The following is a 27,996-nucleotide window of genomic DNA, read 5'->3' as shown; positions in this document are numbered from 1 at the left end:
TCCAGCCTCCCGTGACGTCACGGCTTGTGATTGGTTAATGGCGGCCATGTTGCCGGGACGCGGACCAATCACAGCAAGCCGTGACGTAATTTCGTCACGGCTTGCTGTGATTGGTCCGCGTCCCGGCAACATGGCCGCCCTGACCAATCACAAGCCGGGAATTCACGTAACCAAGTAAAAGCGCAAATTTTAAACAAACAACGCTGCCGGTTCCTTCGCTGAGGTCCAGGCTGCGTCGGACAGGTGAGTATAGCGATATTTTTTATTTTAATTCTTTCTTTTACACATTTTTACATTAATGTTGTTTCGATACCGATACCCGATATCACAAAAATATCGGATCTCGGTATCGGAAATTCCGATACAGCAAGTATCGGCCGATACCCGATACTTGCAGCATCGGAATGCTCAACACTACTCGCAAAACAACAAAAAAAAAAAGTGTGGCATACTTAGGTACAGGGGTGGGCTCATCTGCTGAGTTTCTGACAAAGTAATTTGGCAGTAAGTATTTACTGGTGTCAATATAGGACACTGACCCAGACTACTTTAACTAGCATCATAGATGTCAACAAATTGGTATTGTCAGTGCCAGGCATTGAATGATGTCAGCGCATAGACTAAACATTGGTGGAGCTGAGTGAGATAATTTTGCACGTGGTAGAGCACAGTTTGAGCTTGGGGGGGGGAACTCTCTTGTGGCCGGCGGTACCGTCCCAGGGCCCCTCATGTTACAACGGTGTGTCTGACGTTGGGTGCGCACCACCACCGCCAGAGACACTTCATTGTACTATGAGGGACCCAGTGGCAGTGCCGTCGACCAAAAGCGGGCACACCCACCTCTTCAGACGAACAGCACTGTAACGGGTGCTTGCGCCAAGTGGCGAGACCACGGCCCCGTGGGGGGAATTTTCCCATTGTGGGAGGTGTAAACATGTCGTATACTGGACAAACAGCTGCTGCAAATTAAGAGATTGGAACACTCAGTAAGACCAGTCCACAAGCAAAACCTTTTTATAGGAAAGCTAGGTGTCAGCCAGGAAAGGTGGGGCAAAATAATTTGAAATCCAGGAGTGGTTCATTTTAATGAAGGTGAGCTCATCCACATTTTGGGTAGCCAGACGAGTCCTTTTTTCCGTTAATATTGAACCAGCAGCACTGAATACTCTTTCTGATAGCACACTAGCTGCTGGGCAAGCAAGCTCCTGCAATGCATATTCTGCCAATTCAGGCCAGGTGTCTAATTTGGATGCCCAGTAATCAAATGGGAATGACGGTTGAGGGAGAACATCGATAAGGGATGAAAAATAGTTAGTAACCATACTGGACAAATGTTGTCTCCTGTCACTTTGAATAGATGCTGCAGTACCTGTCCTGTCTGCGGTCATTGCGAAATCACTCCACAACCTGGTCAGAAAACCCCTCCGTCCAACGCAACTTCTGATCTGTGCACCTCTAACACCTCTGCCCTGTAGCCCCCTGCAGCTTGTGTGAGAACCATCACCGGCGCTGTGTGCTGGGAATGCCTGAATCAAACGGTCTACAAGAGTAGCTTGTTTGGTTGCTAATATTTGTTCGAGGTTCTCATGTGGCATAATATTTTACAATTTGCCTTTATAGCGAGGGTCAAGGATGCAGGCCAACCAGTAATCGTCATCGCTCATCATTTTAATAATGTGTGGGTCCTTTTTAAGGATACGTAAGGCATAATCCGCCATGTGGGCCAAAGTTCCAGTTGGCAAATCTGCGGTTGTGCTGGTTTGAGGGGCAGTTACAGGCAAATCTACGTCACTTGTCTCCCTTAAAAAAACAGAACCCGGCCTTGCAACACCACTTATTTCTGTTGGCCCAGGAGAAGCTTCCTCATTAAAAAAGTACTCATCCCCATCATCCTCCTCGTCCTCCTCCTCTTCGCCCACTACCGCGTCCTCTACACGGCCCTGACCAGACAATGGCTGACTGTCATCAAGGCTTTCCTCTTCCTCGGCTGAAGACGCCTGCTCCTTTATGTGCGTCAAACTTTGCATCAGCAGACGCATTAGGGGGATGCTCATGCTTATTATGGCGTTGTCTGCACTAACCAGCCTTGTGCATTCCTCAAAACACTGAAGGACTTGACACAGGTCTTGTAGCTTCGACCACTGCACACCTGACAACTCCATGTCTGCCATCCAACTGCCTGCCCATGTATCCTCCCACAAATATGCAGCGCCCCCACTGCCGCAGGGCCGAGGGGTACCCGGTACCGGGCCTCTGAGTCTCTGCTCTGGGGTTGTCACGGTGGCTAGACCCGGTCCGTGACCCTGCTGAGGGGCGCACAGTGATAGATGTGGATAGTGGTGGTGGTGCGGTGCAGTAAATAACGAGGACACCAGGTTGCAGTCTCTTTACCTCTTTACTGAAGGTCTCTGGGTCCTCAGTCCGGAATTCACCAGGCTGCGCAAGTCCGGCCGGTCCAATGGCACCTCCAGAGTTCTCCTTGCAGGTGAAAATCTGTGCCTTCCTGCTAGCGCTGTGTGTTGTGGTCCTCCCCTGCTGTGCTTACGGGATAGTCCCCACAACTGTTGTGTCTGTTTCTCGTGTTCCCTCACAACTCGATTAGATGATCTTTTGCTAATCTTCCGTCCCTCCCAGGTTTTATGGTTGGGACGCACCCGTATGACGGGTTGGCTCGGAGCTCTTCCGGGACCCTAGAGTCGCCCCTCTCCACAGGTTGCCCCCTATGTCTGCGTAGGTGATTTAAGTTAGACAGCCCGCCTGTGACTGACTGTCCTGCCGTTGGTTTGAAGTATGGCTTAGAGCTCTGTACCTCCTCGGCGTTCCGGCCGCCGGTTGTTTACGCCTCAGTAGGATGTTGCCTCGATCTTACAGCACGACTCCTACTGGTATTCTCCTTCTTGCTTTGATCTCGTTTCTCACTCAGCACAATAAATCTCGCTTCTTGTCCTTTCTTAGGGCACCGCCGCTATGAAGTGCAGGCGCGGTCCCGTAGCTTTCTCTCTGTTTGCCAGGCCTCTGTCAGGATCCCACCCCTGACAGGGACCCTACCGAATCTTCCCCTACAACACCCTCTGCCACAAGGTGTTGCCTGGTTCCAACCCAGTCAGCGTTCTCCCTCACTTCCTGCCTGACCCCCAGTTTTACCAGACTATGAGGAGTAGCCTAATGAATAGTACCCTTAGCTCCCCCTGGAGGCCAGACTGTGAAATGTATTGGTGTATGTGATACCTGGTCAGATGAACTCCTTCAGTGCCATCAGACGTACCATAGCCCCCCTTAGCGGTGGAGCCACAGTACTGCAACGACCAGGACTCTGGGGCGCTGCATTCCCCACCGGTTAAATCCAGTACTCCTGGACTGGGAAGAAAACAACAATACATGTCAGCAAAAAGACATACAATTTTTGAAAATGAAAGTACAAGTTAACTTTTTAACAGAGCTTCCCTTTATGGGAGGTGAGGACACTTGAACGTTACAAACATGGTTAAATACTTTTAAATAACTTTACTATAAATAACTTTTCTTACCCAACCGGGTATTCTACTGAGTGCAAATTCTGAACAATATTTTAACATTGCCTTTAAGGACGTACTCGCTAAATCCACTAAAGACCTTCTTATAACACATTATAAGGCTTAAGCAACTGTGCTACATTCTCCCACTTTACGTCTGCAGGACCGCCTGTCCTAACTGCTCCAGACCTACTGCCTCTCCTTTCTGTTACAGGACCGCTACTTTCTGCCCGAGCCTACTGTCCTTCCACTACTATACACAGTATAGAACATGTTTTTTCTTTCAGTTTGAGATCACTGAGCCATCTCTGTATGGCTCCTAAGAGGACTCACCACTAACCCCTACGGGTTCACTTCCTGTCCTCATTCTTCTATTAACATTATTGAACATTTCTTACAATCAACTAATTGGATACATTTAACTTTCACATATCAACATCATCCATACTTTCTTTTCAGGACATTATTGCCATCTAACCATCTTAAGGCAACACTGTTCATAAGTGCAGGATGCGAACATCCCCTTTAAGAGGGGACCAAGTCTCTATGAGGTAGTGCAACTTCTCAAACCGCAAGTCCGTATGCAGCAAGGACTCCAGTGCAAGTTCCAAGAACCGTATCTTCACAAAGAGTCCGTCTTTTATATAAAACCAGTAGAGAGCACCTTTAAGAAGGTGCAAACTATATACAAGGAGTTTGTATCATGCATTGTTCATGATTCAGCAGTTCTTGATAACTTGTGCAAATGTATAAAACAAACAAAAATAAGAAACAATAGGGATCCCGGGTCAACAAAGGGATCCCTTTAAGAGTAACCCTAAACGGGTTTTAGCAGCAACATAGCAGAGGAAAACAATGAACTATTTACAGTCTTTAAAGCATTTTTGCTTACTCAATCTTGTAGTGTAGGGGGTGGTCTTTGGTCCCCGGCCGATGCAGCACCTATGCTGGTAGTTGGTCTCCCAGGTGCCATCAGATCAGCCGGTGTCTGGATTTGAAGGCTAATCCTGCTTGCAAGCTCGGCGGCTGCTACAAGGCGGACGGTGGTGATAGTAACGAGATCTGTCAAATCTGGATCAATCGGGGTCGCGGCAACAGGTGACGCTCCCTCAGGCTCACACCGGTGGACGTTCCGAGCGCACCATCCTTGTGCATTCCGGCGGCGAGTGTAGGTCACCTGATCCCCCCTTTGCAATGGGTCACCATCTCGACTGCAGCAGGGAGTTTTTACGTTGTAGCTAGTAACGAAGACGTCAGTTGGTAGTCCCGGTTCCTGTATGGAGCCACAACCTCTCTTCAGGTGGAAGGCTAGCACAGTCCCCCGCTTTACCACGTCATTCCTGTTGTGCGCAGGCTTCCTGCGTTGCATCTTCGGCATATCAGATTGCTCTGTTTCGTCTCGGTTTTTCCAGTGTTGGATCAGACATTGTTTATACTGTTCCCAAGTGAGCACAGCAAGGGTGAGGCTCTCCCCCAGAGCTCCATACGGCTCGTTCCAGGGGGTGTCCCACCGGAGGATCACTCCATCTGGGCCCACATCTATGGGTTCCCCCATCTTGGTCGGTAGGGGAGGTACCAGCTTCCCCATCACGTCGGGGGTGAGGACCACCCGTTCTACCGTAAAGGTGTGGTTATTGTTGCTGGGGTGAGGAGCGGTCACAGGAGCGGGATCGGTCAGGGGACCTGGATCGGTCGGGAGAGCAGAATCGGCCGGGGGAATAGGGTCCGTACCTGCGCCTGATGTGATTCCACCGATGTCGATCTGTTCCGTTGACGAGGACACTGGAATCGGCTGCAGCCCGGACCGTGGCTCTTCCGGAGTGGCCTCTTGATGTGGCTCCGCCCTCCATGGCTCCGTGGCTGGGATGGGTAGGCTCGGCTCCTCCACTGGCGGTGGACGCGAGTCCGTCTCTGACGGGTGAGGGCAAGCCGGGTTCAACTCGCCGTTGCTCGGGCACTTGCTGCTCATCGTCGCTGTCTGGCATTCGGTGGCAACGCATGCACCTGGCTCCGCCATTTCTCCGAGGTCAAGCTCCTTCCTCACCTCGTTCCCGCCGTTTCAAATCAGGGGACGGTTCTCCTCTGCTGCTAGGTAGGTCGTCCTCTCGCAGCAGGAGTCGGAGGGGGCGGTCGGTACTTCTGGCGCCGCTTTGGTAGTCTCCTCCCATGGCACGCCCTTCTTCTCCCTCTGCGCTCCCTGTGGCGCTGCAATGGCGTCGACTTTTGGTGGGAACTTTTGGCGGTAAATGGCACAGCACAGTCTTTGCAATAAAGTACAGTCCAAGCACAGTAATCACAGTAGTTCCAAGTATAATAAATCACAGTTCCAAGGCACATATGACCCAATTCTTTAGGCTTAAGTAGATCCTGTTCGTGACGCCAAGTTTGCAGCGCCCCCACTGCCGCAGGGCCGAGGGGTACCCGGTACCGGACCTCTGAGTCTCTGCTCTGGGGTTGTCATGGTGGCTAGACCCGGTCCGTGACCCTGCTGAGGGGCGCACAGTGATAGATGTGGATAGTGGTGGTGGTGCGGTGCAGTAAATAACGAGGAAACCAAGTTGCAGTCTCTTTACCTCTTTACTGAAGGTCTCTGGGTCCTCAGTCCGGAATACGGTTCACCAGGCTGCGCAAGTCCGGCCGGTCCAATGGCACCTCCAGAGTTCTCCTTGCAGGTGGAAATCTGTGCCTTCCTGCTAGCGCTGTGTGTTGTGGTCCTCCCCTGCTGTGCTTACGGGATAGTCCCCACAACTGTTGTGTCTGTTTCTCGTGTTCCCTCACAACTCGATTAGATGATCTTCTGCTAATCTTCCGTCCCTCCCAGGTGTTATGGTTGGGACGCACCCGTATGACGGGTTGGCTCGGAGCTCTTCCGGGACCCTAGAGTCGCCCCTCTCCACAGGTTGCCCCCTATGTCTGCGTAGGTGATTTAAGTGAGAGAGCCCGCCTGTGACTGACTGTCCTGCCGTTGGTTTGAAGTATGGCTTAGAGCTCTGTACCTCCTCGGCTTTCCGGCCGCCGGTTGTTTACGCCTCAGTAGGATGTTGCCTCGATCTTACAGCACGACTTCTACTGGTATTCTCCTTCTTGCTTTGATCTCGTTTCTCACTCAGCACAATAAATCTCGCATCTTGTCCTTTCTTAGGGCACCGCCGCTATGAAGTGCAGGCGCGGTCCCGTAGCTTTCTCTCTGTTTGCCAGGCCTCTGTCAGGATCCCACCCCTGACAGGGACCCTACCGAATCTTCCCCTACAACACCCTCTGCCACAAGGTGTTGCCTGGTTCCAACCCAGTCAGCGTTCTCCCTCACTTCCTGCCTGACCCCCAGTTTTACCAGATTGTGAGGAGTGGCCTAATGAATAGTACCCTTAGCTCCCCCTGGAGGCCAGACTGTGAAATGTATTGGTGTATGTGATACCTGGTCAGATGAACTCCTTCAGTGCCATCAGATGTACCATAGCCCCCCTTAGCGGCGGAGCCACAGTACTGCAACGACCAGGACTCTGGGGCGCTGCAAATACATAACAGCACGCCTCTGTTCGCACACTCTCTGAAGCATGTGCAGTGTGGAGTTCCACCTTGTTGCAACGTCGATGATTAGGCGATGCTGAGGAAGGTTCAAAGAACGCTGATAGTTCTGCATATGGCTGGAGTGTACAGGCGAACGGCGGATATGCGAGCAAAGTCTGCGCACTTTGAGGAGCAGGTCGGGTAACCCCGGATAACTTTTCAGGAAGCACTGCACCACCAGGTTTAAGGTGTGAGCCAGGCAAGGAATGTGTTTCAGTTGGGAAAGGGCTATGGCAGCCATGAAATTCCTTCCGTTATCACTCACTACCTTGCCTGCCTCAAGATGTACAGTGCCCAGCCATGACTGAGTTTCTTTCTGCAAGAACTCGGACAGAACTTCCGCGGTGTGTCTGTTGTCGCCCAAACACTTCATTGCCAATACAGCCTGCTGACGCTTGCCACTAGCTGTCCCATAATGGCACACCTGGTGTGCAACAGTGGCAGCTGCGGATGGAGTGGATGTGCGACTGTGGTCTGTGGACGAGCTCTCACTTCTGCAGGAGGACGAGGAAAAGGAGGAGGGGGACACGTAACGTCCCTGGCCATGCCTACTGGTCCATGCATCTGTTGTCAGGTGCACCTTTGTAGTCACAGACTGCCTGAGTGCATGGACGATGCGGTCTTTAACATGCTGTTTGAGGGCTGGGATGGCTTTTCTAGAAAAGAAGTGCCGACTGGGTAGCTCGTAGCGTGGTACAGCGTAGTCCATCAGCGCTTTGAAAGCTTCGCTTTCAACTAACCGGTAGGGCATCATCTCTAATGAGATTAGTCTAGCAATGTGGGCGTTCAAACCCTGTGTACGCGGATGCGAGGATGAGTACTTCCTTTTCCTAACAAGAGTCTCATGTAGGGTGAGCTGGACTGGAGAGCTGGAGATCGTGGAACTAGCGGCGGTGCCGGTGGACATGGGTGACTGAGAGAGGGTTGGAGATGGTATTCTTGCTGGTGCCCTACATGCAGTGTTTCCTACTGCAAACCTGGTGATTCCCTGACTGCTTTGGCCTGGCAACGAAAGCTGCACAGATACTGCAGGTGGTGCGGGAAATGGTGGGTTGTCAGTGAGGGAAGGGATGTAGCGTTGCTGACTAGCTTCATTGGCTGAGGGTGCTGCAACCTTTAGGGACGTTTGGTAGTTAGTCCAGGCTTACAAATGCATGGTGGATAAGTGTCTATGCATGCAACTTGTATTTAGACTTTTAAGATTCTGACCTCTGCTTAAGGTAGTTGAACATTTTTGACAGATGACTTTGCGCTGATCATTTGGATGTTGTTTAAAAAAAATGCCAGACTGCACTCTTTCTACTATCGGATACCTTTTCAGGCATTGCAGACTGAGCTTCTTTAACCGGATGGCCACGCTGTCCTCCAACTGCTTTTGGTTTTGCCATGCGTTTTTTGCCAGATACGGGCCCGGTAGATGGAACCTGTTGTGATGTTGATGCCTGCTGCGGCTCCTCCTCCTCCACTTCAGAACTACTGCCACCTGCTCCCTGTTCCCCCAATGGCTGCCAATCGGGGTCAACAACTGAGTCATCTATGACCTCCTCTTCTATGTCGTGTGCAACTTCATCTGTGTCACCGTGTAAGCCGGTGGTATTGCGTTCATGACGGGGCACCATAGTCTCCGCTGGGTTTGATTCTGCCTCAGTACACTGCGAGGGCAATGTTCTGGTCTGTCAAAGGAACAGCATAGTAATCTGGCTGTGGCTGTGCATCTGTGCACTCCATGTCCGATTCAACTTCGAATGGGCATGGCCTGTTAACTGTTTCACTGTCTAACCCAGGAACGGTATGTGTAAAGAGCTCCATGGAGTAACCTGTTCTGTCGACTGACGCATCCTTCACTGTTATATACAAAAAAGGTTGCACTCTATCGTGCCAAAGCATGTCTAATATGGAATACATGAAATTTGAATAGCAAAATGGCTTTTGAACATTAGAAAAATATTTAAGAGACGCTTTGCACAGAATTTGATATAAATCAAATAGTGTGAGCCCATCAACTTCGTCAAAGTGGTCTCAGACTGATGGGTCCCTGACCTCCCTGTCCAAATGTGAACACTTACCAAAGGCCAATATCTGTATGCCTGGGTGAATGTGGACACCTCTATTCAGCAAAGCCTACATATGAGTTAGCCGGGACCAAGTGTGATGAAATGCAATTAAAAACCACATGGTGATGGGAGGAGTGCACAGCCAGTAAGCTAACATGGAATTAACAGAAAAACGGCTCGCACATCCTAACCAGTGTGAATAGGTGCATACCAGGAGCAGCTACCTCCATACATAAATATACAAAAAAGGTTGCACTCTATCGTGCCAAAGCATGTCTAATATGGAATACATGAAATTTGAATAGCAAAATGGCTTTTGAACATTAGAAAAATATTTAAGAGACGCTTTGCACAGAATTTGATATAAATCAAATAGTGTGAGCCCATCAACTTCGTCAAAGTGGTCTCAGACTGATGGGTCCCTGACCTCCCTGTCCAAATGTGAACACTTACCAAAGGCCAATATCTGTATGCCTGGGTGAATGTGGACACCTCTATTCAGCAAAGCCTACATATGAGTTAGCCGGGACCAAGTGTGATGAAATGCAATTAAAAACCACATGGTGATGGGAGGAGTGCACAGCCAGTAAGCTAACATGGAATTAACAGAAAAACGGCTCGCACATCCTAACCAGTGTGAATAGGTGCATACAAGTTGATGGGCTCACACTATTTGATTTATATCAAATTCTGTGCAAAGCGTCTCTTAAATATTTTTCTAATGTTCAAAAGCCATTTTGCTATTCAAATTTCATGTATTCCATATTAGACATGCTTTGGCACGATAGAGTGCAACCTTTTTTGCATCCTTCACTGTTGTTCTGGGTGAAGGACACAAGGAAGCGACTTGTTCCTGACCGGGAGCATCCACTGACGATGCACTGCTCTGACATTTTGTACTTTCCGAGGAGGAGGCGAAAGAGCTAGAGGCAGAGTCAGCAATGAAAGCCAATACTTGTTCCTCCTGCTCCGGCTTCAAAAGTGGTTTTCCTACTCCCAGAAAAGAGAGCGTTCGAGGCCTTGTGTAGCCAGACAACTAACCTGGCTCAACAACTCAAGACTTAGGTGCTGTACTGCTTTTACCACGACCACCTGATGCTCCACCACCACTACCATCATTACCAGCTGACAATGACCGCCCACGGCCACGGCCTCTTCCACTAGACTTCCTCATTGTTTGCAAAACGTAACCAAAGTAACGGTATTTGTTACTGTAAAACAACTTATAAGGTGAACTCAAACTTCTGTTGGATTTATATATACCTTTATAGGTGCCTGACACTGAAAGGAAAATCAGGCCCAATGTTACACACTAGGTTTTCTGTGCCCCAATAATTTGAGACAGATGGCACACACAGGACTAGCACTCAAGCAGAAATGCCAATCTTAATCTCCCACTATTTTTTTTTTTTTATGGGAGAATGTTAAAAAAAACAAAAAAACAACAACATTACACACTAGGTTTTCGGTGGCACACAATGAGAGACAGATGCCACACACAGGACTGGCACAGCGGCAGACTTGCCAATCTTTATCTCCCACTAATTATTTTTTTTTTAAAAGGGAGAATTTAGAAAAAAAAAAAAAAAGGCCAGTATTACACAGTGGTTTTCGGTGGCACACAATGAGAGACAGATGCCACAAACAGGACTGGCACAGCGGCAGACTTGCCAATCTTTATCTCCCACTAATTATTTTTTTTTTTAAAAGGGAGAATTTAGAAAAAAATAAAAAAAAGGCCAGTATTACACAGTGGTTTTCGGTGGCACACAATGAGAGACAGATGCCACACACAGGTCTGGCACAGCGGCAGACTTGCCAATCTTTATCTCCCACTAATTATTTTTTTTTAAAAAGGGAGAATTTAGAAAAAAAAATAAATGGCCAAGTATTACACAGTGGTTTTCGGTGGCACACAATGAGAGACAGATGCCACACACAGGACTGGCACAGAGGCAGACTTGCCAATCTTTATCTCCCACTATTTTTTTTTTTTTACAGGGAGAATTTACCCCCAAAAAAATAAATGGCCAAGTATTACACAGTGGTTTTCGGTGGCACACAATGAGAGACAGATGCCACACACAGGACTGGAACAGCAGCAGACTTGCCAATCTTTATCTCCCACTAATTATTTTTTTTTTAAAAGGGAGAATTTAGAAAAAAAAAAAAAAAGGCCAGTATTACACAGTGGTTTTCGGTGGCACACAATTAGAGACAGATGCCACACACAGGACTGGCACAGCGGCAGACTTGCCAATCTTTATCTCCCACTAATTATTTTTTTTTAAAAGGGAGAATTTAGAAAAAAAAAAGGCGAGTATTACACAGTGGTTTTCGGTGGCACACAATGAGAGACAGATGCCACACACAGGACTGGCACAGAGGCAGACTTGCCAATCTTTATCTCCCACTAATTTTTTTTTTTTTTTACAGGGAGAATTTACCCCCCCAAAAAAATGGCCAAGTATTACACAGTGGTTTTCGGTGGCACACAATGAGAGACAGATGCCACACACAGGACTGGCACAGCGGCAGACTTGCCAATCTTTATCTCCCACTAATTTTTTTTTTTTTACAGGGAGAATTTACCCCCCCCCCCGAAAAAAAAAATGGCCCAGTATTACACAGTGGTTTTCGGTGGCACACAATGAGAGACAGATGCCACACACAGGACTGGCACAGCGGCAGACTTGCCAATCTTTATCTCCCACTAATTATTTTTTTTTAAAAAGGGAGAATTTAGAAAAAAAAAAAAAAAGGCCAGTATTACACAGTGGTTTTCAGTGGCACACAATGAGAGACAGATGCCACACACAGGACTGGCACAGAGGCAGACTTGCCAATCTTTATCTCCCAGTAATTATTTTTTTTTTAAAAGGGAGAATTTACCCCCAAAAAATGGCCCAGTATTACACAGTGGTTTTCGGTGGCACACAATGAGAGACAGATGCCACACACAGGACATGGGACAGAGGCAGACTTGCCAATCTTTATCTCCCACTAATTATTTTTTTTTTAAAAGGGAGAATTTACCCAAAAAAATAAATGGCCAAGTATTACACAGTGGTTTTCGGTGGCACACAATGAGAGACAGATGCCACACACAGGACTGGCACAGCGGCAGACTTGCCAATCTTTATCTCCCACTAATTATTTTTTTTTTTTAAAGGGAGAATTTAGGAAAAAAAAAAAAGGCCAGTATTACACAGTGGTTTTCGGTGGCACACAATGAGAGACAGATGCCACACACAGGACTGGCACAGAGGCAGACTTGCCAATCTTTATCTCCCAGTAATTATTTTTTTTTTAAAAGGGAGAATTTACCCCCCCAAAAAATGGCCCAGTATTACACAGTGGTTTTTGGTGGCACAGTATGAGAGACAGATGCCACACACAGGACTGGCACAGAGGCAGACTTGCCAATCTTTATCTCCCACTAATTATTTTTTTTTTAAAAGGGAGAATTTACCCCAAAAAATAAATGGCCAAGTATTACACAGTGGTTTTCGGTGGCACACAATGAGAGACAGATGCCACACACAGGACTGGCACAGCGGCAGACTTGCCAATCTTTATCTCCCACTAATTATTTTTTTTTTTAAAAGGGAGAATTTAGAAAAAAAAAAAAAAAGGCCAGTATTACACAGTGGTTTTCGGTGGCACACAATGAGAGACAGATGCCACACACAGGACTGGCACAGAGGCAGACTTGCCAATCTTTATCTCCCACTAATTATTTTTTTTTTAAAAGGGAGATTTTACCCAAAAAAATAAATGGCCAAGTATTACACAGTGGTTTTCGGTGGCACACAATGAGAGACAGATGCCACACACAGGACTGGCACAGCGGCAGACTTGCCAATCTTTATCTCCCACTAATTTTTATTTTTTTTACAGGGAGAATTTACCCCCCCAAAAAAACATGGCCCAGTATTACACAGTGGTTTTCGGTGGCACACAATGAGAGACAGATGCCACACACAGGACTGGCACAGCGGCAGACTTGCCAATCTTTATCTCACACTAATTTGTTTTTTTTTTAAAGGGAGAATTTAGAAAAAAAAAAAAAAAAGGCCAGTATTACACAGTGGTTTTCGGTGGCACACAATGAGAGACAGATGCCACACACAGGACTGGCACAGAGGCAGACTTGCCAATCTTTATCTCCTTGCAGTAATCTCAGGAAAGTGTGTCAGGCAGCTATAAAAAGGACTGCTGCACACAAAAGTGGGGACAAACACACAAGATAGCTGTGCAGAAAGGAAGGAACAACAGGATTTGTGCTTTGAAAAAAGCAGTTGGTTTGCACAGCGGCGTACACACACAGCAACGCAGCTATCAGGGAGCCTTCTAGGGCAGCCCAATGAGCTAAAGCGCTGAGGGAAAAAAAATGTAGCTTCCACTGTCCCTGCAATCAAAAGGTGGTGTTGGACAGTAGAAATCGCTACAGCACAAGCGGTTTGTGGCTTTATGTACCCTGCCTATCACTATCCCTGCTTCTGAAGAAGCGGCAGCAACCTCTCCCTACGCTCAGATCAGCAGCAGTAAGATGGCGGTCGGTGGGAACGCCCCTTTATAGCCCCTGTGACGCGGCAGAAAGCAAGCCAATCACTGCAATGCCCTTCTCTAAGATGGTGGGGACTGAGATCTATGTCATCACGCTGCCCACACTCTGCGTCCACCTTCATTGGCTGAGAAATGGCGCTTTTAGCGTCATTGAAATGCGACTTTGGCACGAAAGTCGCGTACCGCATGGCAGACCCCACACAGGGATCGGGTCGGTTTCATGAGACGCCGACTTTGCCAAAAGTCGGCGACTTATGAAAATGAACGATCCGTTTCGCTCAACCCTACTCACAACACATCTAGATAAGTTCCTTGGGAGGTCTAGTTTCCAATTTGGGGTCACTTGTGGGGGGTTTCTACTGTTTGGGTACATCAGGGGCTCTGCAAATGCAACGTGACGCCTGCAGACCAATCCATTTAAGTCTGCATTCCAAATTGCGCTCCTTCCCTTCCGAGCTCTGTCATGCGCCCAAACAGTGCTTCCCCCCCACATATGGGGTATCAGCGTACTCAGGACAAATTGGACAACAACTTTTGGGGTCCAATTTATTATGTTACCCTTGTAAAAATACAAAGCTGGGGCTAAAAAATCATTTCTGTGAAAAAAAAGAGGAATTTTTATTTTCACGGCTCTGCGTTATAAACTGTAGTGAAACACAGTATTACACAGTATTACACAGTGGTTTTCGGTGGCACACAATGAGAGACAGATGCCACACACAGGACTGGCACAGCGGCAGACTTGCCAATCTTTATCTCCCACTAATTATTTTTTTTTTTAAAAGGGAGAATTTAGAAAAAAAAAAAAAAGGCCAGTATTACACAGTGGTTTTCGGTGGCACACAATGAGAGACAGATGCCACACACAGGACTGGCACAGAGGCAGACTTGCCAATCTTTATCTCCCACTAATTATTTTTTTTTTAAAAGGGAGATTTTACCCAAAAAAATAAATGGCCAAGTATTACACAGTGGTTTTCGGTGGCACACAATGAGAGACAGATGCCACACACAGGACTGGCACAGCGGCAGACTTGCCAATCTTTATCTCCCACTAATTTTTATTTTTTTTACAGGGAGAATTTACCCCCCCAAAAAAACATGGCCCAGTATTACACAGTGGTTTTCGGTGGCACACAATGAGAGACAGATGCCACACACAGGACTGGCACAGCGGCAGACTTGCCAATCTTTATCTCACACTAATTTGTTTTTTTTTTAAAGGGAGAATTTAGAAAAAAAAAAAAAAAGGCCAGTATTACACAGTGGTTTTCGGTGGCACACAATGAGAGACAGATGCCACACACAGGACTGGCACAGAGGCAGACTTGCCAATCTTTATCTCCCTGCAGTAATCTCAGGAAAGTGTGGCAGGCAGCTATAAAAAGGACTGCTGCACACAAAAGTGGGGACAAACACACAAGATAGCTGTGCAGAAAGGAAGGAACAACAGGATTTGTGCTTTGAAAAAAGCAGTTGGTTTGCACAGCGGCGTACACACACAGCAACGCAGCTATCAGGGAGCCTTCTAGGGCAGCCCAATGAGCTACAGCGCTGAGGGAAAAAAAATGTAGCTTCCACTGTCCCTGCAATCAAAAGGTGGTGTTGGACAGTAGAAATCGCTACAGCACAAGCGGTTTGTGGCTTTATGTACCCTGCCTATCACTATCCCTGCTTCTGAAGAAGCGGCAGCAACCTCTCCCTACGCTCAGATCAGCAGCAGTAAGATGGCGGTCGGTGGGAACGCCCCTTTATAGCCCCTGTGACGCGGCAGAAAGCAAGCCAATCACTGCAATGCCCTTCTCTAAGATGGTGGGGACTGAGATCTATGTCATCACGCTGCCCACACTCTGCGTCCACCTTCATTGGCTGAGAAATGGCGCTTTTAGCGTCATTGAAATGCGACTTTGGCGCGAAAGTCGCGTACCGCATGGCAGACCCCACACAGGGATCGGGTCGGTTTCATGAGACGCCGACTTTGCCAAAAGTCGGCGACTTATGAAAATGAACGATCCGTTTCGCTCAACCCTACTCACAACACATCTAGATAAGTTCCTTGGGAGGTCTAGTTTCCAATTTGGGGTCACTTGTGGGGGGTTTCTACTGTTTGGGTACATCAGGGGCTCTGCAAATGCAACGTGACGCCTGCAGACCAATCCATTTAAGTCTGCATTCCAAATTGCGCTCCTTCCCTTCCGAGCTCTGTCATGCGCCCAAACAGTGCTTCCCCCCCACATATGGGGTATCAGCGTACTCAGGACAAATTGGACAACAACTTTTGGGGTCCAATTTATTATGTTACCCTTGTAAAAATACAAAGCTGGGGCTAAAAAATCATTTCTGTGAAAAAAAAGAGGAATTTTTATTTTCACGGCTCTGCGTTATAAACTGTAGTGAAACACTTGGGGGTTCAAAGCTCTCAAAACACATCTAGATAAGTTCCTTAGGGGGTCTACTTTCCAAAATGGTGTCACTTGTGGGGGGTTTTAATGTTTAGGCACATCAGGGGCTCTCCAAACCCTACATGGCGTCCCATCTTAATTCCAGTCAATTTTGCATTGAAAAGTAAAATAGCGCTCCTTCCCTTCCGAGCTCTGCTATGCGCCCAAAAAGTGGTTTACCCCCACATATGGGGTATCGTCGTACTCAGGACAAATTGCACAACAACTTTTGTGGTCTAATTTCTTTTCTTACCCTTGGAAAAATAAAAAAATGGGGGCGAAAATATCATTTTTGTGAACAAATATGATTTTTTATTTTTACGGCTCTGCATTATAAACTTCTGTGAAGCACTTGTTGGGTCAAAGTGCTCAACACACATCTAGATAAGTTCCTTAAGGGGTCTACTTTCCAAAATGGTGTCACTTGTGGGGGGTTTCAATGTTTCGGCACATCAGGGGCTCTCCAAACGCAGCATGGCGTCCCATGTCAATTCCAGTCAATTTTGCATTGAAAAGTCAAATGGCGCTCCTTTCCTTCCGAGCTCTGCCATGCACCCAAACAGTGGTTTACCCCCACATATGGGGTATTAGCGTACTCAGGATAAATTGTACAACAACTTTTGGAGTCCATTTTCTCCTGTTACCCTTGGTAAAATAAAACAAATTGGAGCTGAAATAAATTTTGTGTAAATAAAAATGAACATTTAACTTTTTTTCAAACATTCCAAAAATTCCTGTGAAACACCTGAAGGGTTAATAAATTTCTTGAATGTGGTTTTGAGCACCTTGAGGGGTGCAGTTTTTAGAATGGTGTCACACTTGGGTATTTTCTGTCATATAGACCCCTCAAAATGACTTCAAATGAGATGTGGTCCCTGAAAAAAAATGGTGTTGTAAAAATGAGAAATTGCTGGTCAAATTTTAACCCTTATAACTCAATAACAAAAAAAAATTTGGTTCCAAAATTGTGCTGATGTAAAGTAGACATGTGGGAAATGTTACTTATTAAGTATTTTGCGTGACATATGTCTGTGATTTAAGGGCATAAAAATTCAAAGTTGGAAAATTGCGAAATTTTCAAAATTTTCGCCAAATATCAGTTTTTTTAACAAATAAACGCAAGTTATATCGAAGAAATTTTACCACTAACATGAAGTACAATATGTCACGAGAAAATAATTTCAGAATCGCCAAGATCCGTTGAAGCGTTCCAGAGTTATAACCTCATAAAGGGACAGTGGTCAGAATTGTAAAAATTGGCCTGGTCATTAACGTGCAAACCACCCTTGGGGGTGAAGGGGTTAACCTCACTTTATTATTTTGGCCTACTAACTGTGTCAGACACTCCTTACAGTTGTCCTCCACTGAACAAAGCTAGGCCGCCTGCGTACTCCTCTAACCTATTTTTAACTGCATTTTGCCTATTACTTTTTTGGCCCTACTAACTGTGTCTGCCCCTCAGTGCAATCGTCCTCCGCTGACCACACCAATGCTGCCTGTGTACCCCTGTAACCTATTTAAACCTGCATAGAGCCTACTTTTTTATTTTAGGCCTAGTAAGTCTGTCTGCTGTCCCTCCTTGCAATCGCCCTCCGCTGACCACACCAATGCTGCCTGTGTACCCCTGTAACCTATTTAAACCTGTATAGAGCCTCCTTTTTTTATTTTAGGCCTAGTAAGTCTGCGCCACTCCTTCCAATTGTCCTTCGTTGACCACACCAATGCTGCCTGTGTACCCCTGTAACCTATTTAAACCTGCATAGAGCCTACTTTTTTATTTTAGGCCTAGTAAGTCTGTCTGTGGTCCCTCCTTGCAATCGCCCTCCGCTGACCACACTAATGCTGCCTGTGTACCCCTGTAACCGATTTGCCCTGCATAGAGCCTACTTTTTTATTTTAGGCCTAGTAAGTCTGTCTGCGGTCCCTCCTTGCAATCGCCCTCCGCTGACCACACCAATGCTGCCTGTGTACCCCTGTAACCTATTTAAACCTGCATAGAGCCTCCTTTTTTATTTTAGGCCTAGTAAGTCTGCGCCACTCCTTCCAATTGTCCTCCGCTGACCACACCAATGCTGCCTGTGTACCCCTGTAACCTATTTAAACATGCATAGAGCCTACTTTTTTATTTTAGGCCTAGTAAGTCTGTCTGCGGTCCCTCCTTGCAATCGCCCTCCGCTGACCACACCAATGCTGCCTGTGTACCGCTGTAACCTACTTAAACCTGCATAGAGCCTCCTTTTTTATTTTAGGCCTAGTAAGTCTGCACCACTCCTTCCAATTGTCCTCCGCTGACCACACCAATACTGCCTGTGTACCCCTGTAAGCTATTTAAACCTGCATAGAGCCTACTTTTTTATTTTAGGCCTAGTAAGTCTGTCTGCGGTCCCTCCTTGCAATCGCCCTCTGCTGACCACACCAATGCTGCCTGTGTACCCCTGTAACCTTTTTTAAACTGCATTAAGCCTACTTTTTTGTTTAAGGCCTACTACCTGTGTCTCTCTGCGCCACTCAATACAGCTGTCCTCCTCTGAAATTGTCAGGTTTTCAGCCTATAGGAATTTGAAAACTGCATTTGGGCTACTAGTTTGGTTGGGCCCTACTAACGGTGTCTGCCGCTCCTTGGTGTTCTCCAGGGTTTTTTTTCTGAGCTTCAATCTTCAGGCTTTCGGCCTATATTTTTAATATAAAACTGCATTTGGGATACTAGTTTGGTTGGGCCTACTAACGGTGTCTGGCGCTCCTTGCTTTTCTCCTCCACTGAACAAAGTTGAGCTTCAATCTTCAGGCTTTCGGCCTATATTAACAAATTTTAAACTGCATTTGGCCTACTAGTTTGGTTGGGGCCTATTAACGGTATCTGCCGCTCCTTGGTGTTCTCCTCCACTGAACAAAGCTGAGCTTCAATCTTCAGGCTTTCGGCCTATATCAGATATTAAACTGCATTTGGCCTACTAGTTTGGTTGGGGCCTACTAATGGTGTCTGCCACTCCTTGGTGTTCTCCAGGTTTTTTTTTCTGAGCTTCAATCTTCAGGCTTTCGGCCTATATTTTTAATATGAAACTGCATTTGGGATACTAGTTTGGTTGGGCCTACTAACGGTGTCTGCTGCTCCTTGCTTTTCTCCTCCACTGAACAAAGCTGACCTTCAATCTTCAGGCTTTCGGCCTATATTTACAAATTTTAAACTGCATTTGGCCTACTAGTTTGGTTGGGCCCTACTAACGGTGTCTGCCGCTCCTTGGTGTTCTCCTCCACTGAACAAAGCTGAGCTTCAATCTTCAGGCTTTCGGCCTATATTTACAAATTTTAAACTGCATTTGGCCTACTAGTTTGGTTGGGCCCTACTAACGGTATCTGCCGCTCCTTGGTGTTCTCCTCCACTGAACAAAGGTGAGCTTCAGTCTTCAGGCTTTCAGCCTAAATCAGATATTAAACTGCATTTGGCCTACTAGATTGGTTGGGGCCTATTAACGGTATCTGCCGCTCCTTGGTGTTCTCCTCCACTGAACAAAGCTGAGCTTCAATCTTCAGGCTTTCGGCCTATATCAGATATTAAACTGCATTTGGCCTACTAGTTTGGTTGGGGCCTACTAACGGTATCTGCCGCTCCTTGGTGTTCTCCTCCACTGAACAAAGCTGAGCTTCAATCTTCAGGCTTTCGGCCTATATTTACAAATTTTAAACTGCATTTGGCCTACTAGTTTGGTTGGGCCCTACTATCGGTATCTGCCGCTCCTTGGTGTTCTCCTCCACTGAACAAAGCTGAGCTTCAATCTTCAGGCTTTCGGCCTATATTTACAAATTTTAAACTGCATTTGGCCTACTAGTTTGGTTGGGCCCTACTAACGGTGTCTGCCGCTCCTTGGTGTTCTCCTCCACTGAACAAAGCTGAGCTTCAATCTTCAGGCTTTCGGCCTATATTTACAAATTTTAAACTGCATTTGGCCTACTAGTTTGGTTGGGCCCTACTAACGGTATCTGCCGCTCCTTGGTGTTCTCCTCCACTGAACAAAGCTGAGCTTCAGTCTTCAGGCTTTCAGCCTAAATCAGATATTAAACTGCATTTGGCCTACTAGTTTGGTTGGGGCCTATTAACGGTATCTGCCGCTCCTTGGTGTTCTCCTCCACTGAACAAAGCTGAGCTTCAATCTTCAGGCTTTCGGCCTATATCAGATATTAAACTGCATTTGGCCTACTAGTTTGGTTGGGGCCTACTAACGGTATCTGCCGCTCCTTGGTGTTCTCCTCCACTGAACAAAGCTGAGCTTCAATCTTCAGGCTTTCGGCCTATATTTACAAATTTTAAACTGCATTTGGCCTACTAGTTTGGTTGGGTCCTACTAACGGTATCTGCCCCTCCTTGGTGCTCTCCTCCACTGAACAAAGCTGAGCTTCAATCTTCAGGCTTTCGGCCTATATTTACAAATTTTAAACTGCATTTGGCCTACTAGTTTGGTTGGGCCCTAGTAACGGTGTCTGCCGCTCCTTGGTGTTCTCCAGGGTTTTTTTTCTGAGCTTCAATCTTCAGGCTTTCAGCCTATATTATTAATATGAAACTGCATTTGGGATACTAGTTTGGTTGGGCCTACTAACGGTGTCTGCCGCTTCTTGCTTTTCTCCTCCACTGAACAAAGCTGAGTTTCAATCTTCAGGCTTGCGGCCTATATTAACAAACGTTAAACTGCATTTGGCCTACTAGTTTGGTTGGGCCCTACTAACGGTATCTGCCGCTCCTTGGTGTTCTCCACTGAACAAAGCTGAGCTTCAATCTTCAGGCTTGCGGCCTATATTAACAAATGTTAAACTGCATTTGGCCTACTAGTTTGGTTGGGCCCTACTAATGGTGTCTGCCACTCCTTGGTGTTCTCCAGGTTTTTTTTTCTGAGCTTCAATCTTCAGGCTTTCGGCCTATATTTACAAATTTTAAACTACATTTGGCCTACTAGTTTGGTTGGGCACTACTAATGGTGTCTGCCGCTCCTTGGTGTTCTCCTCCACTGAACAAAGCTGAGCTTCAATCTTCAGGCTTTCGGCCTATATTTACAAATTTTAAACTGCATTTGGCCTACTAGTTTGGTTGGGCCCTACTAACGGTATCTGCCACTCCTTGGTGTTCTCCTCCATTGAACAAAGCTGAGCTTCAATCTTCAGGCTTTCGGCCTATATTTACAAATTTTAAACTGCATTTGGCCTACTAGTATGGTTGGGCCCTACTAATGGTGTCTGCCGCTCTTTGGTGTTCTCCTCCACTGAACAAAGCAGTGCTTACTCCTGTTACCAATTTTGAACTTTATTTAGCCCACTTTATTATTTGGGCCTACTAACTGTGTCTGCCTCTCATTACAGTTGTCCTTCACTGAGCAAAGCAATGCCGCCTGGTTAGTCCTGTTACCAATTTTGAACTGCATTTAGCCTACTTTATTCTTTGGGACTATATCTGTGTTTCCTCCTCATCCTGCCCATTGCCCAGCCACTGCTAGATGAGTCTGCTGGTACATTGAACTAGACCACTACATTCCCCTTGCACTCTACACAGCCAGAATCTAACCCTGCTGAAAGTCAGGTTCCCCTTCCCGCATACTATACCACCTTACACGGGGACAAAGAGGAAGGCGCAGATGAAAGTGCAGGTTCCTTCATCAGGTGGGGAGGGCATACTCGTTGGCGACGTCACTGTCACAGGGCCCCTCATAGTACGCAAAAGTGTCTCTGCCGGTGGGAGGCGCCCCCGCCATCATACACAATGCCGTACTTTGAGGGGCCCTGTGCCAGTGCCAATGTGAACGAGTGGGCCCCCCCTGCTTGCTCAGGATCACAGCACTTGCAAAGTTGAAATACTGACCTCTCCCTGCTCCACCGCCATGACGTAGTCCGCGTTTCTTGGGCCCACGAAAAACTTGAGCCAGCCCTACCCCCCACAACTTTAGCCAAATGACCCCCAATTTTCAATGCCTAACTATTATTATAAGGTAAATTAAGATTCACAAGCTTAAGTGACCCGAATTGATGTTTTTGACATTAAAATGGTCACTGTTGGTGTTTTCCTGTCCTCCACTCACTGCCGACTTTGCTTCCCCATTGACTTACATTGGGTTTCGTGTTTCGGTCGATCCCAACTTTGCGCGATAATCGGCCGATTTCACTCGACTCGACTTTTGACAAAGTCGGGTTTCGCGAAACCCGACTCGATCCTAAAAAAGTAAAAGTCGCTCAACCCTAGTTATCACCTATCATAAGACCATGTTCACCCGTTCAGTATTTTTTCAGTATTTTGCCTCAGTATTTGTAAGCCAAAACCAGTAGTGCGTGTTAAATTCCGACGTGGTGCACGTGTTTCTATTACACTTTTCCTCTAATTGTTCCACTCCTGGTTTTGGCTTACAAATACTTATGTAAAATACTTACCAAATACTGAATGTGGCCAAAGGATAAGTAATAAGTTATTGATTGGTGAGGGTCCAACTGCTTGAACCTGCACCGATTTGCAGAATGTGAAACCTTTATCGCCATTAGCATGGAGCGGAACGTACAACTCCACCACTGATCCATTCATTCCCCTAGGGGCTGCACTTGGCTTTCTTCTGGAAGCCCCCAAAGAGGACGAATGGAGCTGCGGTCAGACATCCCACATGCCGCTTCATTTTACAATGGGGAGAAACTGAGGATAAAAGTGCCCTGTCAAAGATAAAAGTTCCCCATTCTTCCTTTTGGTGTGGTTTCCAATGCATGAATTCCACAGATCAATAAGTTACACTAGTGATGAGCGAGCACTAAAATGCTGGGTTTCTCATTACTTGAGCTGAGCAAATTGTAATGCTAAGGTGCTTGACCCAAGTAACGAGTATAATGGAAGTTAACGGGAATCTCAGACACCCCCCCGGAGATCTGGAGGGGTCTAAAAATAGCTGAAATCAATGAGAAAGAAAGAAGGAAAGAACAGCATTGGGAAGACCAGTGGAGGCATTTTTTAATTCTAGGTCATTGCTGGGAACAATGTTGTCAGAGTATTATGCCACTTTTATGCACTGACAATAAAATCTGCAAAACTGAAGGTAAAATGGATTTAATTGGAAAAAATGTTAAAAAACATTCTTTCCAGGATAATGTAACTTGTATGCTCGGCAAGTATCCAGAATTGCAAAACGGCATTGGAGGAAAACGCATTCGCAAGATGATTTCACTGCACTCAAACAAGCAACACTTGCATTCAAATCAGCTCTCACCTCTGCTAAACAGGCCTATTTCACATCCCTCTTATCTTTTCTATCCCACAACCCCAAACAGTTGTTCAACACCTTTAACTCCCTATTCCGCCCACCACTGTCCCCTCCAATTTCATTAATCTCTGCCGAGGACTTTGCCACGCACTTCAAAAATAACATAGACCAAACAAGGCAAGTCTTTGTTGTCCGACCACCACAACCCATTTGTATGCCAGACCAATGCCCTAACCACATAACGTCCCTCTCCAAAATCACTGAAGGACAGCTTGCTCATCTTCTCTCCAAATCACACCGCACCACTTGTGCACTTGACCCCATCCCATCCCACCTCCTCCCCAACCCCACCACTACACTAATCCCATCCCTAACCCATCTCTTCAACCTATCACTAACTTCTGGTACCTTGCCCTGTGCTTTCAAGCATGCCACATTCACACCTATCCTCAAAAAGCCTTCCCTTGACCCGAGCACTATGTCCAGCTACCGCCCCATATCTTTGCTCCCATTTGCTTCCAAACAACTTGAGCAGCACGTCCACTCGGAACTTTCCTCTTACCTTGCATTTAACTCTCTCTTCGACAACCTTCAATCTGGCTTCCGTCCCCACCATTCCACTGATACTGCCCTGACCAAACTTACGAACGACTTACTTACAGCCAAAGCTAACAGACAATTTTCTATACTCTTCCTTATAGACCTGTCCTCTGCCTTCAACACAGTTGACCACTGCCTCCTACTACAGATCCTCTCTTCCTTTGGTGTCAAAGACCTCACCCTATCCTGGATCTCCTCATACCTCACCAACCGCACATTTACAATTTCCTACTCCCATACTACCTCTTCATCTCGCCCCCTCTCTGTTGGTGTCCTTCAAGGCTCTGTCCTAGGACCCCTCCTCTTCTCAATCTATACCCTTGGCCTGGGACAACTCAAAGTCCTATGGCTTCCAGTACCATCTATATGCCAATGACACTCAGATCTACTTCTCTGACCCAGATGTCACCTCTCTGCTCTCCACAGTCCCAGAGTGTCTATCAGCCGTATCCTCCTTCTTCTCCTCTCGCTTCCTCAAACTCAATGTGAACAAAGCCAAACTAATTATCTTTCCTCCATCTCGCACACATTCCCTACCTGATCTATCTATCATAATTAATGAATTCACACTTTCCCCGTTCTGGTAATCCGCTGCCTCAGAGTAACCCTTGGCTCTGCCCTGTTGTTTAAATCACACATGCAAGCTCTCCCCACCTCCAGTTGCCTCCAGCTCAAAAATATTTCCAGAATCCGTCCTTTCCTCAACCCTCACTCTACCAAAATGCTTGTGCATGCCCTAATCATCTCCCGCCTTGACTACTGCAACATCCTCCTTTGTGGCCTACCTTCTAACACTCTCGCATTCCTCCAGTCTGTCCTTAACTCTGCTGCCCGACTAATTACTCTTTCTCCTCGCTACACTTCTGCTTCCCCTCTTTGCAAATCTCTTCAGTGGCTCCCAATTTCCCAGCGTATCCAGTTTAAACTACTAACACTGACCTACAAGCCATCCATAACCTTTCTCCTCCGTACATTTCAGAACTAATCTCTCAATATCTTACCTCACGTAATCTCTGGATCTCCCGAGACCTCCTTCTCTCCTCCACGCTTATTCGCTCCTCACCCAATCGCCTCCAAGACTTCTCCCGAATATTCCTCATCATCTGGAATTCTGTGCCCCAACATGTCCGGTTATTCACCACATTTGGATCCTTCAAACAGAACCTGAAAACCCTTCTCTCCAAAGAATCTTACAACCAATAATGACTACACGACCACTTCAACACCATTGGAGCTACTGCAACCTACTGTCAATCCTGTAGAATGTAAGCCCGCAAGGGCAGGGTCATCTCCCCTCTGTATCAGTCTGTCATTGTTAGTTTTGTTTACTGTAATTGATATTTGTATTTTGATGTAACCCCATCTAGTGTACAGCACCATGGAATTAATGGTGCTATATAAATTAATAATAATATACATAAAGCAAAATAAATAAAATATAAACAATTGCTCCTCCACCCAATGGGCTATGTTCACACATAGTGTTTTTGCTGCATTTTTGCACATTTGAATTGCTTTCAATGGTGAAAAAAAAACATTTTACTATCTTAGGCTGGTTTCACATTTGCAGTTGTGTCCGCTTGCGTCTTGATTTTCTATCTTTTACATTGTAGACGCAGGTGCATGCGTTTGCATGCGTTAGCCCGCGTTTGCTTACGCATGCATATTTTGGCGATGTGCGGCTGGGAGCGGCTGACGCACCATGTTAGAATTTTTGAGGTGGCAAATTTCTGCCGCCATAAGCATGCGGATGCTTGCGGAAGGAGTGCATCAAATAAACGCATTACAGTCTATGGAACGCATGCGTACGCAATGACTTGCGTTTGCTTGCGTTTGCGTATGCATGCGTTCTTCTGAGTAAACATGTATAGGAACTTGTTTTAAGCCACCCCCAAACAAACCTTATAAAAGTAGGTGTGGGCAGTGGAAGTCCATTACTCTCAAGACTCTGGAAGTGAGAAAAGCATTGCAGAACATCAAGTTTGGAAGTTTGGAAGACTCTATCAAAATGTACAATAAGTATACAAGCTATATGTCTGCCTGTCTGTTTTTCTCCCTGAGGTCTGTAATCATTTCTTTGTCTCTTGCAGCATTACTTATCATGTCCTCCACGGAAGATCAGAGCTCACACAGTGGACAGGAGACTGAAGTGAGTACATTTGCTGCTGATTGGTAAGTATTCACTGTCACTATTACACATGTGGCAAAATATTTATTTTTATTTTTACAGAACCCTTCCAATGCAGATGAACAGGAGCAGCAGACTCAGGCCCAAGCTCCGGTGGCAAGACGGCGTGTAAGTATCCTTGATCGATTTTATTTATTCTTGACTGTTGTTGGTACTCTTGCCTTTTTTTAATTTATTCTTGACTGTTTTTGGGATGCTTGACTTTTTATTTTTTTCTTTTGACTGTTTTTGTTTTAAGGGCAGAGGCACGCTGCCATATTTCTCCTGCGATAATCGCATCGCACTGCACGGACTGGCCGGCACCTCTCCTGACCAAAGCATGACAGCATGATGGATTACTATGCAGCTGTCAAGCTCAGGTCAGGAGAACCGACAGCCAGTACAAGTTTTACAATGCGATTCTCGCACGAGAAATACGGCAGTGTGTCTCTGCCCTAGTGTTTTATCTTTCCAACATTAATGTGTTTTTTCATTTCTAGGTCCCACAACGGGAGGAGGATTTTATTGATAATGACCTCCTTATCAACGGAGCAAGTTCCGTTGTGGGACACCCAGGAGCAGCAGCACTCGGACGCTGTCGTGATTCAGCGGCTGTGGAATGAGGTGGCCCAAGCACTGATGGATTAATGGGACAACACCACGTCACATGTCAGAAAGGCTTTTCATAAGTATTGCAGTATGGAGTGATGCGGCAGTTTACCTGAAGGCGGGGATCAGACAACCGTGTGTGATGCGATAAACTCCTGCGAGTTTCTCTCATCACACACGGTTGTGTGATCCCGGCCTAAAGTGCATTGTTTAACACATTTTTTTTCCTATTCACAGTGATCAAAGTCAAAACCCGTTGGCGTTCGATGAAGGATCGCTTCAACAAGGATCTGAGACAGGAGATCCAAGTTCGCAGTGGTGCTGCAGCAAGGATAGGGAAATACAAGTACCACCGGCTGCTGGCTTTCCTGAGGCCTGTCCTTGCTTGTGTTGTATTCCATTGTGTTGTATTCACTAATCTGAATTTTTCTATTCCACAGGAGTTGGCGCTTTTACAATTGATATTTTTTGGTAGTAATGTTTTACTTTTCTTTTCTTTTCACAGAACCTGTAGCAGCACCCTCAAACCTGGATCATCCTCAGGAGCGGTCCCTCATTGAACTGCTACGGACTAGTCCCAGCCATCCACCAGCGAAGCAGCAAGTGGGCCTGCGTCACAGGCTGGAGAACAGGTAGCTGGTCCTTCAGGTGTTCCCCTGTCCCAGTCCTCTGCCTCTTCTTTGGGGGGCTCTTCCCGCCAGCGGCAGAAGGCCTCGGACAGGTCACTCATGCCCGAGTTTATTCACTTGAGCTTGGTCTTCCAGAATGGCTTAAAGGCGCTGGGAGATAGACTGGAAACTGGTCTAACCCACATTATCACACTTTTCCAGGATGGCAACCAGCGCCTTAACCGTCTGGAAGCCGACCTCCAGATAGAGATAGAGATAGAGATAGAGCAGTGCATGTCGGAACACCTTACACCTGAACTCTAGCTCAACGTGATACAGGCCTGCAATGCTGCTTACGTTCAGGCTATGCAGCAGATTTGGAACTTCCACCAGGCACAGGAGGCATCTCCACCTGTGCCACCAATTACACACTTAACAGCAATACCGAGTTCTACTGCATACCACTGTAAGGCCACCACCATGCCCAGTCCTGCCGCACACCACTACTCTGCCACCACCATGCCGGGTGCTGGTGCAATCCACTCCACCACCATCACCATGCTGAGTCCTGCTCCTGTACGGCTGCCCACCACCACCATCAGTAGGCCGCCAGAAGATCCTGCTCGCCTGCCCACCGCCACCACCAGTAGGC

General features: G+C 46.7%; 1 protein-coding gene across 1 annotated transcript in view; it reads left to right on the top strand.

Annotated features, from left to right (window-relative positions):
- Nucleotides 1–26,775, top strand: part of LOC143767881 (uncharacterized) — a 35,488-nt gene extending 8,713 nt beyond the window's left edge. The window contains exons 3-4 of the mRNA XM_077256403.1: nt 26,051–26,109; nt 26,628–26,775. Coding sequence (XP_077112518.1) covers nt 26,051–26,109; nt 26,628–26,775 — 207 coding nt within the window. The remainder of the gene's footprint in view (nt 1–26,050; nt 26,110–26,627) is intronic.
- Nucleotides 26,776–27,996: the final 1,221 nt, after the last annotated feature.

This window comes from Ranitomeya variabilis, chromosome 4, assembly GCF_051348905.1.
Source record: "Ranitomeya variabilis isolate aRanVar5 chromosome 4, aRanVar5.hap1, whole genome shotgun sequence".
In the NCBI taxonomy this organism is placed as follows: domain Eukaryota; kingdom Metazoa; phylum Chordata; class Amphibia; order Anura; family Dendrobatidae; genus Ranitomeya; species Ranitomeya variabilis.
This window is presented reverse-complemented; position numbering and strand designations above follow the sequence as displayed.